Source organism: Gobio gobio (genome assembly GCF_949357685.1).
Source record: "Gobio gobio genome assembly, chromosome: 14".
Lineage (NCBI taxonomy): Eukaryota > Metazoa > Chordata > Actinopteri > Cypriniformes > Gobionidae > Gobio > Gobio gobio.
This window is the reverse complement of record NC_137107.1, coordinates 30,299,405-30,317,729: the sequence shown is the minus strand read 5'-3', so window position 1 is coordinate 30,317,729 and position 18,325 is coordinate 30,299,405. Positions and strand designations below refer to the sequence as shown.

Here is an 18,325-nt window from a genome sequence, read left to right as displayed (position 1 = left end):
ACACTGTCAGGCTTCGTCATTTACAACAAAGTAAGTTAGCATTGAAATATAATTAGCCTAATATATAACGATACTGTTTACAGTGGCTTCATATATTAATTAAAAACGTAAAAGATTATAACTATTGATGCGCATTCTTTGTTCTTCATTTTCTATAAGCAACAAACCTTGCTGTATTTTCGTGAAATTCATTAAAAGAAAGTACACCGTCATCTTGCTCCGACCAAAGAGACTTGAACGCACATGATGGCGTAAATACGACTTCTCACCTCGTAAATAGGCCTACGAACATCCCAGGAGGACTTGAACGCACCATAAGTCACAGACACAGTGCGCAAAACCAGTATTTCTGAGTTATTCATTTTTGTCATTTTATTTCGAAATACGTCATATATTACAAAGTTAACATCCTTTAGAACTGTAGAACCAAGGCCCAAACATAGCTGCACTGAGTAGAGTAGACCACACACACACACACACACACACACACACATTAAAAGAAATAGTTTTAGCTGGTTTAAGGTCTCTCTTAAAAACTGCCCAGGAAACCAGTTCAGGCTGGTTTAAGCTGTTTTTGTTTAAGTTGCCTTGTCGTGAAAACAAAATCGATCCTTTACTTCATTGTGGCACAAAAGCCAGTCCAGTTTTTATGGAAAAAAATGGCACTGAGAACAAAAGCTTGTAACAGTTACATAAACATAAGAATCCCTTTTGATTTAAATTGGTAACATTCTTTTTTTTTAACACTGAACATTGAAATATAATCTAAAGTAGGCACTTTGCAGTTTACACAGACACATAGTGGTGGTTAGTTCTCTGAAAACAAACAACAAAAGCGCGCAAAATATAGAGCAGTAATACAGCAATATAGCTGTTATACAACTGTTATACGAGCTTAATGTATACTTCTGCTCCATGTCTGCTCAAAATATCATCCGAAGCTGTTAACCCTAAATTAGGAGAATTCAAAAAAACACTCCAGGCCTCATACAGCTAACTATTAGCTTGCCAAAAGATTTGTTTCATGACATCCATTCCCCTGGAGAAGGCTAGAGAATTGGCTTTATTTCAAGATTCCTCCTCATGGATCACACGTCTTGTTCGGTGTTGGCTAACCATGTCAGATATCTCACAAAGAGTAAACATACTCCACTTTTAGTGAGGGGTAATGTTGTTGAGTAGGTCAGGAGTCAAGTATCCTTCAGGAGTGGGCAGAGTCTTCACCGCTGCCTTTTTTGGGGCGGTTGGTGTATTTGGTTTCAGGAAGAGACTGTTTTTCCAGTCCACCCCATCTACCATAGTGTACTCTGGACTGGTGGGCTTTGCAAGGGTGGGAAATGCAGTGGACAGAGAGGATGTGTTTGTCTCAGTGCTCAGGTTTTGGATGTCTTTGAAGGCACTGTGTTGTTCTTGATTCTGTGATTGGTCTGTTGTAGGTGGGTTTGGTTTATTGAGGTGGGCGCTGATTGCACTGGCAACAAGCTCGGAGGTGTAGCCTCTTTCGTCAGGGATCACCACCAACCGTTGGATTTCTTTTCTCTTATTGTTGTCTTTATCCTTCCGAGTCTCATTATGACAGGTGTTCATTCTTTCTTGCTCTTCCAGAGAAAGGACAACTTCACCACGCTGGGTGACGTCACTCACCTGTGAGTAAAGGCTGTTAGACCAGGTTGTGTCTTGTGGGCCGATAGAAGCAGGTTGCGGTGGCCCAGAGTGTGTACGCGACAATGGGTGGAAACCATCTTGGCTACTGGTTGAAGGGTGATGTAGATCCGTTGGATCGTGATCTGACAGGTCCGGATCACAGCAGCTAGCCCGACCCGAGTCATCATCCCTGAAACTACCGGACATTTGAGGTGAGTCAGAGACCGGAGAGTCGGCGATAAGGAGCTCCTCTTGGCTCTCGTGTGGTTCGTCGATATCCACCTCTATGAACTCTACCCATGGATCACTGCTGTATAGTTCTGGCCGCAAGCCTGGGTGGGTGCCTAAGATTGATGTGAATTCACTCAGCTTGCCTTTCTGTGGAGAACCAAACAGAAAAGCTGTAATATGTAGCACCTAAACATTCTGCGAAATGGATGTGAAGTCGCATACCTGTAAAAGCACAGGGTCAATCCCTTTGATTTTTGGTCCGGGGACTGGCGGCAGGAAAATCACCATTAGTCTACAACAGAAAAACAGGCCACATTTAAGTTAAAGCTCAGCTTTAAGTAGCCAAATGGTTTGAATATTGAATGGCCAACCAGTTTTCTATACTGTATATTTCATAAAAATAATCAGAAAGGATGCATTAACTGATCAAAAGTGACAATAGAGACTTTTTTAGAAAAGATTTCTATTTCAATTAAATGCTGTTTGAACTTTCCATTCATTTCCACAAAGATATTAAGCAACACTGATTTCAATATTGGTCATAAGAAATGTTTCTTGAGCAGCAAATCAGCTATGATTTCTGAAGGATCATGTGACACTGATGTTGAAAAGTCAGCTTGGTAATAATGGTAATAATATTTTTAAAATATAGATGTTTTTACTGCATTTTGATAAAAAAAAATGCAGCCTTAGTGAGCATAAGAGATTTGTTTGAAAAACATCCAACCGTTTGAACAGTAGTGCGAATATTAATATATTTTGTGAGAAAGACACGTTCCTACCAGTTATAAATGAGAATCTTGCCTAAATTCAGGTCTTGAATTTAGTACAATGGAATTCAGTTCAGTTGTAATGCAGTAAAAGAATAAACTAATAAATGCAACAAAAAAACAAAACTAACAAAAAAAGGAAAGGACGGAGGAAACTAATAAGTGTTTAGATATGAATACCACAGGAAATCATTGTATTCATACATAATGCTGACAGATTTCGTTTACAATGAGCATGTACTTACTTTTGTTGACGTGAAACTACAATCAGCATCAATATAACTGAAATACCAACTGCAACGAAGACAAGCACAGCTGTAATAGGAATTCTTGATTCTGAAAATGAAAACAGGACATTCAAAACATCACTGAAAAAACTTACTTCCTTCCTTCCTTCCTTCCAAAACCTACAAACCAGTAGATCTTAAATCAGACCTTTGTTAGGAATGAGTATGAAGATGGAGTCACTGAAGACACCAAACTTGTAGCCTCTCATTTTTGACCTGACTCTGACTTCATATTCAGTGTTGCTGCAGAGACCATAGACATACGCCTGCGTGTCTTTGCCATTATCCAGCTGTAGAGAGAGGCAAACAAAGCTAAGGCACATCATAATACTCCAACCTTGAAGATATTGAGCTCCAAACATGGTCTAACTACGTCTGCAAAAATCCAAGTCATAGTGTTCACCATGGTGATTCATATGTAATTACTCAATCTTTTTAGCTACAATTACTTTTAATACAGCTTCAGAGGAACTCTTCAAGAAACACATTTGATTTCAAGTCTGTTTCTCATTAGGAGCATATTAGAAATCTGGATGTGATGATTGCACAACGTTGCATGAGACTCACTGAGTTCCATTGCTCTGAACCCTTTTTTCTGTACTGTGTCTCGTACACCAGCAACATCCATCCTGTCTTTACATTCTCTGCAGCAGACGGAGGTGGATCCCAGCTCACAACCACATCACAGAATAATCCAGTTGAGCCCATACTCAAAAGAGTCCAGTTCAGTCCTACAGGCGGGTCTGGAAACACTGAGAAAATAATGAACAGCTATGAATAAATGGAACATGTTTGCAAATATTCTGCACTTTAATGTGATGAAAATGGTGATTTAGATATCTGCAAGGAGGAAAATAAGACTGAGGTGAATTTTTAGCGTTAAGAGAGCCTCAACCCTATAGGGGGAAAATAATTCTGCCGAAAATGTATTTAAATATATGCTAAATAATGTATAAACCTTCAAATGCCAAAATATATTACAATATATAGGGGAAGGAACACATTTTTAAATACATTTTGGGTTAATGCTAAATGTATCATTGAAAATAGATTTTGTACAACATAAATATATTTCATATATATACTTTAGTTTAGGGCCCAATTCTCATTATTAACTAGTTGCTTATTAGCATGCATATTACTAGAATATTGGCTGTTTATTAGTACTTATAACGCACATATGAATGCCTTATTCTGCATGACCATATTCTACATCCCTTAATCCTACCCAATACCTTAATTTAAAGGGATAGTTCACAAAAAAATGAAAATTAGCCCATGATTTACGTACCCTCAAGTCATCCTAGATGTATATGACATTCTTCTTTCATACGAATACAATCGGAGTTATATAAAAAAATGTCCTGGCTCTTCCAAGCTTTATAATGGCAGTGAATGGCTGTTTCTGTTTTGAAGTCCATAAAAGTGCATCTATCCATTATAAAAGTAATCCACACGGCTCCGGGATTATAAATATCCATATTTATAACTTTACAAATTGTAATCTCTAACTTTCTAACTGTCGTACGCGTGTTCACAAGAGACTGGCGTTTCAGCTTATGACGTAGGACGCAAGTGTAAGTTCCGGTGGCGAAATGTTAATGGAGCATCTCCCTTTGATGTGAATCATGTAATCTTGAGACTTTTGCTTTGTTGAAGCAACCCGGATATAAACACAAAAACACAATTTTCAGACTAGTAAAATGTAGAGTATAGCTCAAACAATTAAATTCCTTACATGGTTGTCCTTCGATGTCAACAAACTTGGTTCTCGCGAGAACTAACATATTTTCACCGGACTCAGAGCTTTCTACATCATACGCTGGAACGTGAACGTGCGTATGACAGTTAGCGGAAGTTAGAGATTACAATTTGTAAAGTTTCTTACACAAACGTATCGCTTCGCTTCAGAAGGCTTTTATTAACCACCCGGAGCCGTGTGGATTACTTTTATGATGCATAGACGCACTTTTATGGACAGAACAGAAACAGCCATTCACTGCTATTATAAAGCTTGGACATTTTTTTATATAACTCCGATTGTATTCGTATGATGTCATATACACTTAGGAGTAAGTCATGGGGTAATTAACATTTTTGGGTGAACTATCCCTTTAACAACTACCTTACCAACTATAATAATTAGGTGTTCATTGAGGCAAATGTCATAGTTAATACTAGTTAATAGTGAGAATTGAACCCTAATCTAAAGTGTGACCATATATATATATAGATGTATATGTATGTATGTATATGTATGTATATGTATGTATGTATATGTATGTATATGTATGTATGTATATGTATGTATATGTATGTATGTATATGTATGTATATGTATGTATGTATATGTATGTATGTATGTATATGTATGTATGTATGTATATGTATGTATGTATGTATATGTATGTATGTATGTATGTATATGTATGTATGTATGTATGTATATGTATGTATATGTATGTATGTATGTATGTATGTATGTATGTATGTATGTATGTATGTATGTATGTATGTATGTATGTATGTATGTATGTATGTATGTATGTATGTATGTATGTATGTATGTATGTATGTATGTATGTATGTATGTATGTATGTATATATATATATATATATATATATATATATATATATATATATTTATTTATAAAGAAAAAGAGCCAGAGTTGTTGTTTGCGACATAGCTTACCAATATCCTCCACGCTGAAAGACATCTCATCATAAACAACGCCAAGAGAGCGTGAACGCAGCTGGATCGCGTAATGGTACCATATAATGGTATTATTGGAATCAAAGAAGCATTCATTCCTCGAGGAGCTGTAACTTGGACATTCACTCCATTTTCTCTCAGCTTTCTTAGAGTCCCTGCAGACATGTGGGAAATCAGTGATCATTATTAGAAGAACAGTCATTTGTCTATCAACTGAACTATAGACTGATTTTAATTTGTTTTAATTATCTTGTAGGTGCAAGAGAATTTTGTTACCAAATAATACTAATTATCATGCAATTTTTTATATATTACTAATGCATTTTATTCTATGATGTTATGTGTTATTAATTACTTTTCTAAAATGTAGAAAAGTCTCAGATCCTCAAGCTCTGTGCTGTTCTGTAAGGATCCAGTTTCCCACTGACAATGGAAAGTCATCAGCTCTCGAGAAAAGCATCCAGTCAGATATGGCAAAGTTAAAGTTTGACCTGCAAAAAAAGGTGGGGGAAAATACTTAAACCCTTGCTGGTCTTGAACATACTTGCTTTAAGGCATGTTGTTTCCAAGAAGTCTGATGGACCAGAAAAAAATAACAGGAATGCCTAAGTTTTTTAATTAGCCTTAATTATGACACGTTTCACTGCATCTGCTGCCTAAAGGCAGCAAAAGAAATACTTCAGAAAATATATGAATGTGGCATCAATAATAAAGTTCTACACTACTTTCGGATAAAAAAAAAAATTCCAGGCACATTTGACCAATTCCAAACCATATTTATCTTAATAACTACTATTAATTCAGTCACTCTCGACCTATCTGTCTATGAAGCCTATATAAAAAAAAAAGTCTTCATGTATTTTACAACACTTCAGCTTGTGATTCTTATTAAGTGGGGGTCATTTTTTAGGATTCTTTACCTAACTTAAGTCTCTGAGATCCTGACACCTTGCACTTCTGGAAACTCCAGGTTGGTTGCTGTTCTGGAAAATGGTGGCGCTGGAGACTAAAGGGTTCCTAATGATTTCATACTTAAAGGTGCACTATGTAACTTTTCTGTCCACTAGAGGTCGCCTGTTCAAAACAAAGGCGTAGTTTGATGACGCCATGTTTGAGCGCAGAATATTGGGAAATGTGGTCTTCACCTCACAGCCGGTGGAAAAGAATCGGGATAGGACTCGGGCAGAAATCATGTTCATGGATGCGATTATTAACGTTATTGTACATGAAGCAGAGCAGGCCAGAGTGTTGTGGAGCTGAGAAAGGCTGCTGGAGCGATTGTTAATAAGATGAACGCAACACTTGCCTCGCGAGCAGCGGGACTTTTATTATGACACGGTCGCCGGCGCCACTTCCGCTTTTCTGGTCATGAGTATGAGGTAACGCAGCTCTGTTTATCATATTAGATACATCTGAGTGTGTTGAAAATTATGTTATGACATTACTCTGTGCGTTCGCTTGGCGGGTGTTATGACACTTGTTGCACACCACAGTAAGAGTAAAGCGTTTCTGCAAAATAAAACCACAAACCGAGGGTAACACAGATATGACGCAATTGACAGGCGACTCCCTCACATGTCCCGGTTCCTTGGTTAAAATAGCCATTTCTCACGATTTACAAATAGTTGGAAACATTTGGGATATATTGTAAGTACTCAACTGAACAAAATATATAACACTGGCCTAGTGGTTTTTGGATATTTTACTGAAAAATTTTTACATAGTGCACCTTTAATTCTTCACCTTAAATCTTAATTCTTTTGGCGTTAACAGTTTGCAGTGTCTTTTCTTCGCCACCTTTTTTGTCTGACCCAATGAGCATTTCACTGTCCAATGGTCATGCCTTAATTGCAATTTCTAGTATTCTTCTAATGGGCATTTATTAATTTTTGACTTTTCATTCTGAGCTAAATCTCTCTCTTTTTTTTTTTTTTTACATGTAAAAGTAAACGTGCCTAATAATTCTGCACACCTGAATATAAGGTGTTTTTTCATTTCCAGCCTTCATGAACAATTATATATCACTTAAAAATTATTAAATACAAAATGAATAGTAGTTATTAAAGGGTAACTTCAGTGATTTAGCATTAGGCTTTGTATCAGTAGAAACCCGGTAGTATATTCAAATGATGGTACTTTCCCCCCTCATATCCCCCTGAGACGAGATAATTAAGTATTTTATTTCTGGAAAAAATCGGTCATTGCGTCATCTGAGGATTTTTTGGCCTGAGGCTTAAGACTACAGCCACTAGATGGAGCTGTTCCGCATGTTATCAACCCACCCATAGGGGACAGAATGTAAGACACAGACGGCCGCACGGACAATCATAACGGATCCCGGTGCAGAGTAAATTGAGTGTTTCAACTTTTCAATGAATTCCTGTGATAGTTTAGCTTCCATATGCGATCTGAAAACGTGCCAGACTAGCGCTTAACGTTACCTCAGCTCGAATGTAATCTGACACTGCTGCGTCTGTGCCGTGACTTTCGTTCGGCTCACTCACTCTTTATTGAAAAGACATGTTCAGTTTTTAATTGTAGTGTTTATTCTCTAACTAAACGAAATGATTGTATTACTATGAAGATCAAAACGACGGTGTAGGGAGTGGCCTCTTAGGGCAGCGAAGCAAGTGCATTCTGGGAGTTGTTGTCTTTCATCCACATGAGACAAAAATACATTTTCTGTCTTTTCTCAGTCTAGAAGGCACCAAATTCAAAAATAATTTCACATTTCTACTGCATAAATGACCCAGTTTAAATACAAAGCTTAAAGCTAAATCACTGAAGTAACTCTTTAAGATTAATGTGGTTTGGAATTGGTAAAATGTGCCTGGAAAAAAAATATGATCAGAAAATCAACTATCAAACTAATAATTCTGCACGCAGTGTATGTTCTAATGCTTCTTTTTTAGGCAAGTCATAAATGATAAGAAATAAGGTTAATTTTTTTATGCTAAAGTTTAAAAAATGTGTGCTATTGAAGGACGGCTGAGAATGATCAAATGTTTTACAGCTAAAATAAAAAGGGTAAAACTTATCTGAATGTCCTCTAGTTTAAAGGAGTTTAGGACTAACAGGATGTAACATAAATCCCAGTTGGGCTATAACTGTCAGCTGTGTTTTCCTGGAAATATGTGCTGGCATTTTTCGCATGTAGAAGCATTTGAGTGGCAGAACAGCAGCTCTTTGAAAGATCTCCCTGAGCTGCTCAGCTCAAATCTAGACAACAATGCTGTTAAAACTTTAATTGACGATTTGAACTAACCGTTCAATTTAAACATAATTCCCAATGGTAGGATTCATCTCAAAGTGGTGTGTAATGGAAGAATGACTAAGGTTTTATTTATAGGCCACAGCATCTGTATGATCTGCTTATTTACACTCCCAGTGTTTTTCAGATAATTCGTTTACATTACATTTAATAATTAAGCAGATGCTTTTATCCAAAGCTTTTATCCAAAATATTGTTCTTCATCTTTTTTCCCCAGGAAAAACAGAGAAGTGATTATTAAGAGCCATCAAGCTTGGTTTGTGAACTGGACTCGTTTGTGTTTGTCTGTTTGGGGTAGGGGTGGGCAATGTGGCCAAAATTTTATTTCACTATATGAGAATTTTTTTTGTTTTGTTTTTGCTCACAAAAACTATTCTCGTCGCTTCATAAAATTATTGTAGAACCACAGTAGTGAGATGGACTTTGTAACGACGTCTTTAGTACCTTTTATGGGTCTTGTGAGTGCAAAATACATTGCTGCCAACGAAGGCCTTTCTGAGACATCAGATTTCAACAAAAATATCTTAATTTGTGTTCCGAAGATGAACAAAGGTCTTACGGGTGTCGAACGACATGAGGGTGAGCAATTAATGACAGAATTTTCATTTTCGGGTGAACTAACCCTTTAAGCTTTCAGGTACAATAGGTTTGTTTAACATGTAGTTAGAAATAGTACAGAAATTAAATTATCAAATGTAAAATTTGAAATCTATATGAAATTTGACATAATTGAGTGAGTTTTTGACTATTCAAGCGCAATAAGACATGAAAGAGAACTGAATACACGTTAAGAGCTTTCAGTCAGCGCAAACACCACATTTAGTTCTTTCAAAGTTTATTGAGCTTAATAACTCTTTTTAACATCAGGCACGCTCCCCTCTTTATTGTCTGATTCGTGTTTTTCACTCTTAAGTGTCAATAGTGCTATGCTACACGTCTATAAATTTACATACTATGATATAGCAAAATCTCTAACGATAGACGTTTTATACCATAGCCATTATATATATCTTCATACGGCCCGCTCTAGTTTGTGGTTATAGATGTATCAAAATTAATCTTCAGTATAAAACTGTAAAAAAGCAAAATTACTTGCTTGATGTAAAAGATTTGCAACCATGTAGTCTCATGCTTGTGAGTTTGATTCAGGCTTGCATCTTGTGATCTCACTCTCAAAAAAATGTCACATTTAAAACTTTGACTTGGACATTCACTCCATTTTCTCTCACCTTTCTTAGAGTCCCTGCAGAAATGTCGGAAATCGGTGATCATTATTAGAAGAACAGTCATTTGTCTGAACTGCTTTAGACTGATTGTAACTGATGTATTCATTCTCTTTACTTGTAGGTGCAAGAATTATGTTTCCAAATAATACTAATTATTATGCAAGTATTAATATATTTTTTTCAGTTCAGAGCAATTAAACTGTATGATTACAAAATAAAAATCAGCAAGTTCTGCTTACTTTAAACCTTCCATTTTGTAACTTAAAAAATTTGAGGCTGATTGCCTAACACATTTTTTTGTAGTTTTGCCAACTTATTTAGGTTTACCATGTAGGATGAAATTAATAAACTACACTGCACAGTTTTCTTTCGCCTGTTACAGCCACAATTCCGTTCTTCACCAGTACATTTTTAAATGCTTTCGCTTTGAAACAGTGTACTGTGCTTCCAAAACGTCTGTCCATTATGAATTCAATTAAATATAATGTTTTCTGAGTAAAAGGGGCTGCGGTAAGTGGGAGGGAGTGCATGTTGCTATATGAAATGGATGGTTAGTTTCTATGGGAACATATTCCACTGAAACGACAGTTCTGATTCACTCATCCTTTATCAGGCAGAGTATTAGTTTACAAACAATTTCTATAAGCTGCATGGCTAATTTATTGCACAGGGAATTTTTTTTTTGCAAAAACAAAAAATAACGACAATTCAACAATTTCGTTCTAGCCTGTGCCAGTCTCCTACGCAGTTTACATTGTAAAAACAGTGCAACTCCTGCGTCATCATCACACGAATGCGTCGTGGTGCTCACATGAACTCCGTAGAACTCGAAAGCACTGCATTATTTGCAAGGCAAACTGCATAGGAGACTGACACAGGCTAGAACGAAATTGTTGAATAAAGTCAGTATTTTTGTATGTTTTTCGCCCTCGTCGCTTCATAAAATTAAGGTTGAACCAACTACCTTTCTGGGCCTTGAAAGTGTTAATTAAATTGCTGTCTATCGAGGGATCAGAGAGCTCTCGGATTTCATCAAAAATAACATTTGTGATAACAAAAATAAAAAAATAACCAAAAATATCATTTGTGTTCTGAAGATGAACGAAGGTCTTATGGATTTGGAACCACATGAGGGCGAGTAATTAATGCCAGAATTTTACTTTTTGGATGAACTATCCCTTTAAGTTAGTCTAAATTAAAAAAGTTCATAAAACTCAAAACATTGAAACAATTCAAATTACTTAAAATGTGTCAGTTTTGAGAACTCAAAAGAAAAAGAAAGTTCTAAATACTCATAAAAGTTAATTAGTTTGAAGTAATTTGTTTCATTTGAGTTGGCTCTACTCAAACCAATTAATTATTTTGAGTGTTAAGGTCCTTTCACACTGGACGCGATTTTGACGCGCGAGTAATTCGCGCGATGGTTTTATTTTTTGATCAGCTGTTTGTGTAATGAGTGCTTCGACACCGAACGTGAATGTGCTGTGGCGAAAAAACGATGTTTTTTTTGTTTTGTTTCGATGCCGATTTTTTTTAACACTCGCAGCAACAGAAAAGGCTTAAACCGATCACATACAAGGAAACAAAGCTCACGAAATGTCCAGTTGAAGTCATTAGCTATTCAATCAACATTAACCTTTGCCAGGTATCGCATTTCTCATGAGATTACAGCTGCACAGGTGTACAAATGCAGATGCGTTTGCCCACTGTAGGCTACAGACAACGATAACAACCTTTTGAGTTAAAACTCGTTGATTTTTTTCTAACCTAATTGTGTCCGCGACTATGGAAAGTGAATGTGTTTCCATCAGTACGACTGTGGCACTTAAATGTTTACATTGTGACTCAACTGGACACACAACTGGAAACAGCTGCTCCGGATCGATTGGTTCCTGAAGTGTGTGGTTTGTCTCGTCAGATGCGGTGCTACTGTCTCTCTCGAGCTCAACAAATTGTCCCACGGACATTTGAAGTAAGTGCGGAACCGGCCATGATAAAGTTTTAGCTACTGTAGAAGATTAGCACGATACTCCCCTTCAGACTCTCTGTTTTTTAAGACTGCATGGTTGCATCCAAAACCTTCTTCTCTGTCTTTTAAATCAAATTAAAAGCTCATCTTCACTGGATGATGAAATGTGTTTTCTCAGCTGTCGCCGCGAATGTTTTGGAATGTTGGAGCTCTGAAACGTCACAGACGTCGCAAACTCGCGTCGTGGCTGATGTGAATGGTTTTGACGCGAACTATTCGCACACGAAATATTCGTTTTTCCGCTTCGCTTTTTGTTACGCGTCCGGTGTGAAAGGGCCTTTAGTGTTCAAAAATCTGATTCCCGCTCAGATTGGCTTAATTTGCTTAGTTTCTCTGTAGCCTGCATTTGGAGTCCTAAATATATTGTTTTACTTATGGATTTATGTTATTTCTTATGTAAAATACAATCTGTATGCCTATAGAGTCCTATAGAGTATTTGCAGAACAGCTACCTTTGTGTTTCACAATGGGCGCCCAACTAATAGGGTGGAGCAATGGGTGGGTTGCTAGACAAATTCCTGTTGTCTCGTTGTTTGGCTACGCTGTTGTACAATAGTGCTTTTTAAGGAAAAAGGTTGCTGAAAGTGGCAATTATTTGTGTTATTTTCTCTGAATGTTTCACATTTGAAACCCCTTGAGCAAGACATTTCACAATAGTCCAAAAGTATATCTAACTGTATAACTGTATAAATATATAACTGTATATCTAAAAACGGCAAACCTTGTATTGTAGGAGGCACACTTTGTATTGCCACAGCACCGGTGAACAAGAACCAGATGAAAAGGGTGGTCTCCATGGTATAGTATAGTCTCTGTGAAAACCAAGATAAAGTCAAATATATAAACTGTTAACAGCCTACAATGAGAATAATGGAAGCAAGCACCAGCTAATAGTCCTAAATCTTCATTTTTCATCTTTACTTCAGTTCAATCACAGTTAGGTAAATGTATTCAGTTATTTAATTGTGGAAATCAATCAGTCCATGATACTGAGAGGATTACGAAATCACAGTAAACAGTCCTCTGACATCCATTTTAGGCTCTAGTCAGTGGTTGTGAAATATATCCTCACGGCAACATGGCTTCGCTCCAATCTGCTTCTGGAAAACATCTTCTCAGAAATCCATGTATTGACTCTGCACTTCAACTGCATGTGGATCTCAGCCCTTCTCTGTTAGATTAAAATGGCCTTCACACTCAGTGCAGAAGTACAGAGATAACAAACTCTCACTGAGGGTGAAGGGCTTGGTCCTAGATAAAAAAAAATGGGTACAGCCTGTTCTACAATGCCAAAGTGCCTAATTAGGAAGTTGATAACAGAAGTGCTCTGTGTTTGATATGGAGCTTCCTGAAAGGAGTCTGAGATAGTCTCTGTGAACCAAAACAGTTTAACTATACACCACAATACCACACGGGACTATCTACCAAAACAAACAATGAACATACTGACATTGTAAAAAGTAGTTGTATAAGCAAAATAAGTGTTTCAATCAAAGCACCTATCTTTATAGTAAGTATTTTAGCAGTACGTGTCAAATAAATAAAGTGGGGCTAAGCATTCTGTTCACTGAGACTTTGCTCTGTAGCCTTATGCATGTTCATGGCATTCAAGACCACAGTTTGTGAGTGGAGAGTTTAGTTATCCCAGAGCGGGAAACATATATGTTAATGTTTGTGTTTTACTCACACAAATAAAGTGAAGATGTGTAACTCACTCCAGCTGTCACATTTCAGAGCTTGTTTTGGTCACGCGTTTCTGTTCTATTCTTGCTTTATATTCTAGTATGCAATTAGTTCTGTTCTCTTCCATTTCTGTATCTGTTTGTTACCATAGTTACACACTGATTAGAGTTCTGAGTTCAGGTGTGCAATGTTACTTTCCCTTGTTTGGAGTCTCTATTTATACTCTCTGTTTCTCCTTAGTCTTTGTTCTGGTAATAGTCATGTAGCACTGTTTTTTCCGGTGTATTCCTGGATTTTAGTTGGTGGATTTAAATAAAAGTTTCCTTGGATTTCTACACCTTCGTCTTGTGCTTTGAATCTACACCACAGCGTGACAAAATACCAGAAGCCCACAAAACCTCAAGGATGGACTTGCCATTGGTGCGTTTACTCTGCTTGGAGAAGGACGAACACTCCCTCAAGGAGTTTGTAGGTCTAGCTCATTTAACTCATTAGTTGGGCAGCTGCCTTTGCACTTTCTGCAACACAGGACTTAACATCTCCACGAAGGGCCAAGTTGTCTGGGGATGGTCCTTGAGGGAGTTTTGCTGCGTATTTGAGGTGGGTGCTGGCTACATGTGGATCCCAGTTTACCATCAGTCTTATGGATGAGACCAATACCAGCCCCACTCCCTCTCTCTGGAACGGAAATTCCAGAGTTCGTTTCAGAGAGAGAAATTCCCAAGTCTGTTCCAGAGAGAGATATTCCTGAGTCCGAGTTCCATGAGCCCGCTCCAAAATCTGCTCCAGCCCATGAGCCTGCTCCAGAGTCCACCCCAGAACTCAGCCAGGAGCCCGCTCACGCCCCAGCACTCAGTCAGGAACTTGTTCAAGCCACAGGGCCAAGTTCAGAGAGTACATGCTGTTCATGATGGCTACGGCAATTTTGTTTGTTTGGAGGCCATTCCTAGGTCCAGTGTCCCTAGTACTCTCGTCACAGCCACGGAGACCGTTCCTAGCTCCAGTGTCTCAAGCTCCCCAATCACAGCCACATAGGCCGCTCCTGAAATATCTAGTAGCCCTGTGCCACCAGCATCACCCTGTCCTGTACTGCCGGCACCTCCTAGCCTCCCTGAGCTATCGACACCTTCCTGCTCCCTGTATTGCCAGTACTTCCCAGACTCCCTGAGCTACCGGCACCTCCCTGGCTCCCTGTATTGCAGGTGCTGCTCTGGAGGATTCCTAGCCTACCGGCATCGCCCTGGTCACTTGCCCGTTACCTGCCATGACTCCCGCCCTCCCTCCCCGTTTGGACTTTTTCCCTTTTTTTTTGGCGCAAGGACATGCATTCCGGTCACATCCAGAGCTTGTTTTGGTCATGTATTCATGCTATAGCTTCATTGTTAGATTTCTAGTAGTATGTAATTTGTTCAGTTCCCTAAATGTTTGTTTCCGTAGTTACACATTGATTAGAGTAGCCTACTCCCAGGTGTGCATTAAGTTCCCTTGTTTGGTGTCTCTATACTCTCTGTTTCTCCTTAGTCTTTGTTATGGTATTAGTCGTGTTTTAGTTATTGCATAGCACTGTTTTTTCCTGCGTATTCCTGGATTTCAGTTGGTGAATTTAAATCAATTTCCTTGGATTTCTACACCTTCGTCTTGTGCTTTGAAACTACACCAACAGCGTGACATCAGCAAGGAGTGAGTTTTTAAAAGTCAAAGGTTCAGCAAGGAAATGGAAATCTCTGTCGCGATTCTCGTTATTCTAACTAAAAGAAATATCACACACGCAATCATGCCAACAGAACCGAGGCCATGCTGATATTTAGTTTTACTCCTGTTGCTTAATTAAAAACGTATTGTATAGCCTATCATCCATATCTGGACATAATATGACGTGCTATGTCCTAATCCTAGTCACCATACACATAAACATAATGATACATATAGCCTAAACAAATGTTCCAAACAGAAACGCAGAACATGCATTTAAAAACAACATGTTTAAAAACAACATGATAAATCTGTATGCTTTAGTTTGCCTTAAAACAAGGTTAGATTTCATAAAGTTAATATTCCACATCAGCAACCACAATGATAAAGAATGTCTCTTTACATTGAACTCACCTTTACCAAGAGTGCGATTCAGATTTGTATATCCTGAACTTCTATGAAAGTATTCCTCGGGGAAGCTTGACTTTATCGTATGACAGCTTGGTTAAATATCTTCTAACAATTTTAAGAAAGGCATCATAAATTCGCCCTATTTTCTCTTCTGCCGCTTTGCTTAAAACGTGTCCTGTGGTTCTGGCAGGACCTCTGCTACACTCTGGTCATCTGGCTCTAGCATCCGCTTACTAGTTTTTCTCTAGGGCACATTCGAAGAAAGGGGGCAGTTTTCCTCGAAGCACCCTTAGTAGGGAGCTTGTAAAGTAACCCTTATACAGCAAGGCACTCTTAATCTATTTACTGCATGTAGATTTTCGCCTGCAAAACATGAATGTAGGCTACACGGGACTCCGCCCTAAAAAGCGTCACAGTGTTTTCCCACAATTGGTTTGCTGTAACGTTACGAACTACGAAACAAATATGCCACGCGCGTTATTTATTTCTCAATGTGTTGATTTAAACACGCCGTTTTTTAATGAAAATACAGCGGAATGCATCAATCGAGCCCTTCGATCAGAGCTGGCATTAATTTCCTCTCCCTCTAAAAGCTGACAATATTGACAATCATTTTCAGAATCAACGTGTAAGGTTTTCACAAAGTCTTCAAATTAATTCCCATAATGGCTATCAGGTTTGTGTTGTTTTGCTCTCCATATATAGGCGGTTACACATACGATAAACAATGCAAATCTGAATGGGTACAACACGTGACGGGACACGTGTTTAAGGGTTCTTGCTATTTTACCGCTGAGACTCAGAGAACAAACCATTTTTTACAGTCTATGGAACAAACGCATGAAGTAGAAAAGTTTGTGTGGCAAAGTGGAAGATTTAAAAGTTAGGCTCTCTGTCAGAATTTAGTTAACACACTTTTACAACAGTGAATATTTCTCAGTCAATTTCTGTAGACACTTTGTACAAAAAGATAAAGCCCAATAATGCCCATAAAATATGTATTTATTTATTTATTTATTTATTCATTCTTTTATTATTATCATTATATCATAATAAGTTATTATAACAACAGTAAAATAATTATACATTTTTTGATACTTAAGAATATTTTTAAGGATACTTTATGTAGTAAGTATAACAATATCAATATGTACTAATAGTAAACTTGTAATTGTACTATTCTAATACTACTTGGGATTAAATTGGCCCACTTTTAGTATAATATAATATAATAATTTACAGTCACCAAAAAAAGTATGTTTCCCTATGGGTCCCATCAACTGTTTGATCACCAACATTATTTAAAATATCTGTTTTTTTTTTTGTTCAACAGAAGAAAGAAACTCATACAGATTTGGAACAACTTGTATGTAAACATTATGTAAATCTATGTGAAAAAAGTATGTAATAGGCTACTCAATCAAAAGAGTAAACAATTAGAAGCCAAGTATACTTTGAATACTTAATTATACTTTTAAGTATCTCGATTAAAATATTGTATAGGCCAAATTTACATAGACTTTTTTGTCAGTATAAGTCAAGTATACTGAAGTGCAATTTTAAGTATATTTCTGAGAAGTACATAAAAAGTAGACAAACTATACTTTTTTTTTTTAGTTTAAAAGAAGTACTTATAAGAGCACACTCGAATAAACTTCTTTTCGTAAGGGTTAAATTTTTTTTTAAATCTTAAATTTGTGAAAAATACCTAAATCTTTCAGTTAAAAACTACATTTATCATATTGCTGACCCTTATGTTCACTTATGTTTATCCAAGAGCTATTACAAAAACCACAAAAAATGACAGTATTGGTATTTTACATTTGGAAGACAAAATGAGTAAAAAATATTGTAATTTAAGGTGTCCAATTTGGTGTTTGAAACCAAAATACAAGTGATTGAGGCTCCTACATTCATGTTTGTGTATTTAGCCTATAAGAAGCAAAGAAAACATACAAAATGTAGTATAGGCTATTACTATCTCATTCTGGCTTATCTCGAGTTTACCAAAATGCAAAAACTATTGTATGTTTGGTTTCCTGGAGACATTCAAGCTTACAATAAATGACAAATCCCAAAACAGGGTCATTTTCGCAATCATTAACTGTATACATTTAAAGGAAATTCTCTTGATCCGTATACATTAAACTAAAGGAAAGTCAGAAAGTCAGTGGTGTCCAGTGTCTGAATGTAACTGTTCCTGTGTGCTGTTATTGTGGCAGTCTGGAAATTTCTCAACAGCTGTCAAACTTCTTAAAAGGGAATGACCTATAACCCTGCTCTTCAGGTTTTGCATGGTGTGTAAATGTGATTAAGTGTGCTTTTTATAGCACTTATAGCTTCCTTCCCATGTGTAGTGGGGAACATA

The 18,325-nt window shown here is 37.2% G+C and overlaps 1 protein-coding gene across 1 annotated transcript; it reads right to left on the bottom strand.

Moving 5' to 3' along the window:
- Window positions 1–341: 341 nt before the first annotated feature.
- ghrb (growth hormone receptor b) lies at window positions 342–16,694 on the bottom strand. Its single transcript, XM_079835003.1, has 9 exons — window positions 15,961–16,694; window positions 12,893–12,983; window positions 6,001–6,136; window positions 5,625–5,800; window positions 3,500–3,684; window positions 3,081–3,222; window positions 2,891–2,981; window positions 2,098–2,167; window positions 342–2,022 (listed from the first exon to the last, which is right to left on the bottom strand). Exons 2-9 carry the CDS (start codon window positions 12,966–12,968, stop codon window positions 1,156–1,158), a joined length of 1,743 nt encoding a protein of 580 aa, XP_079691129.1. The 5' UTR covers window positions 12,969–12,983; window positions 15,961–16,694; the 3' UTR covers window positions 342–1,155.
- Window positions 16,695–18,325: the final 1,631 nt, after the last annotated feature.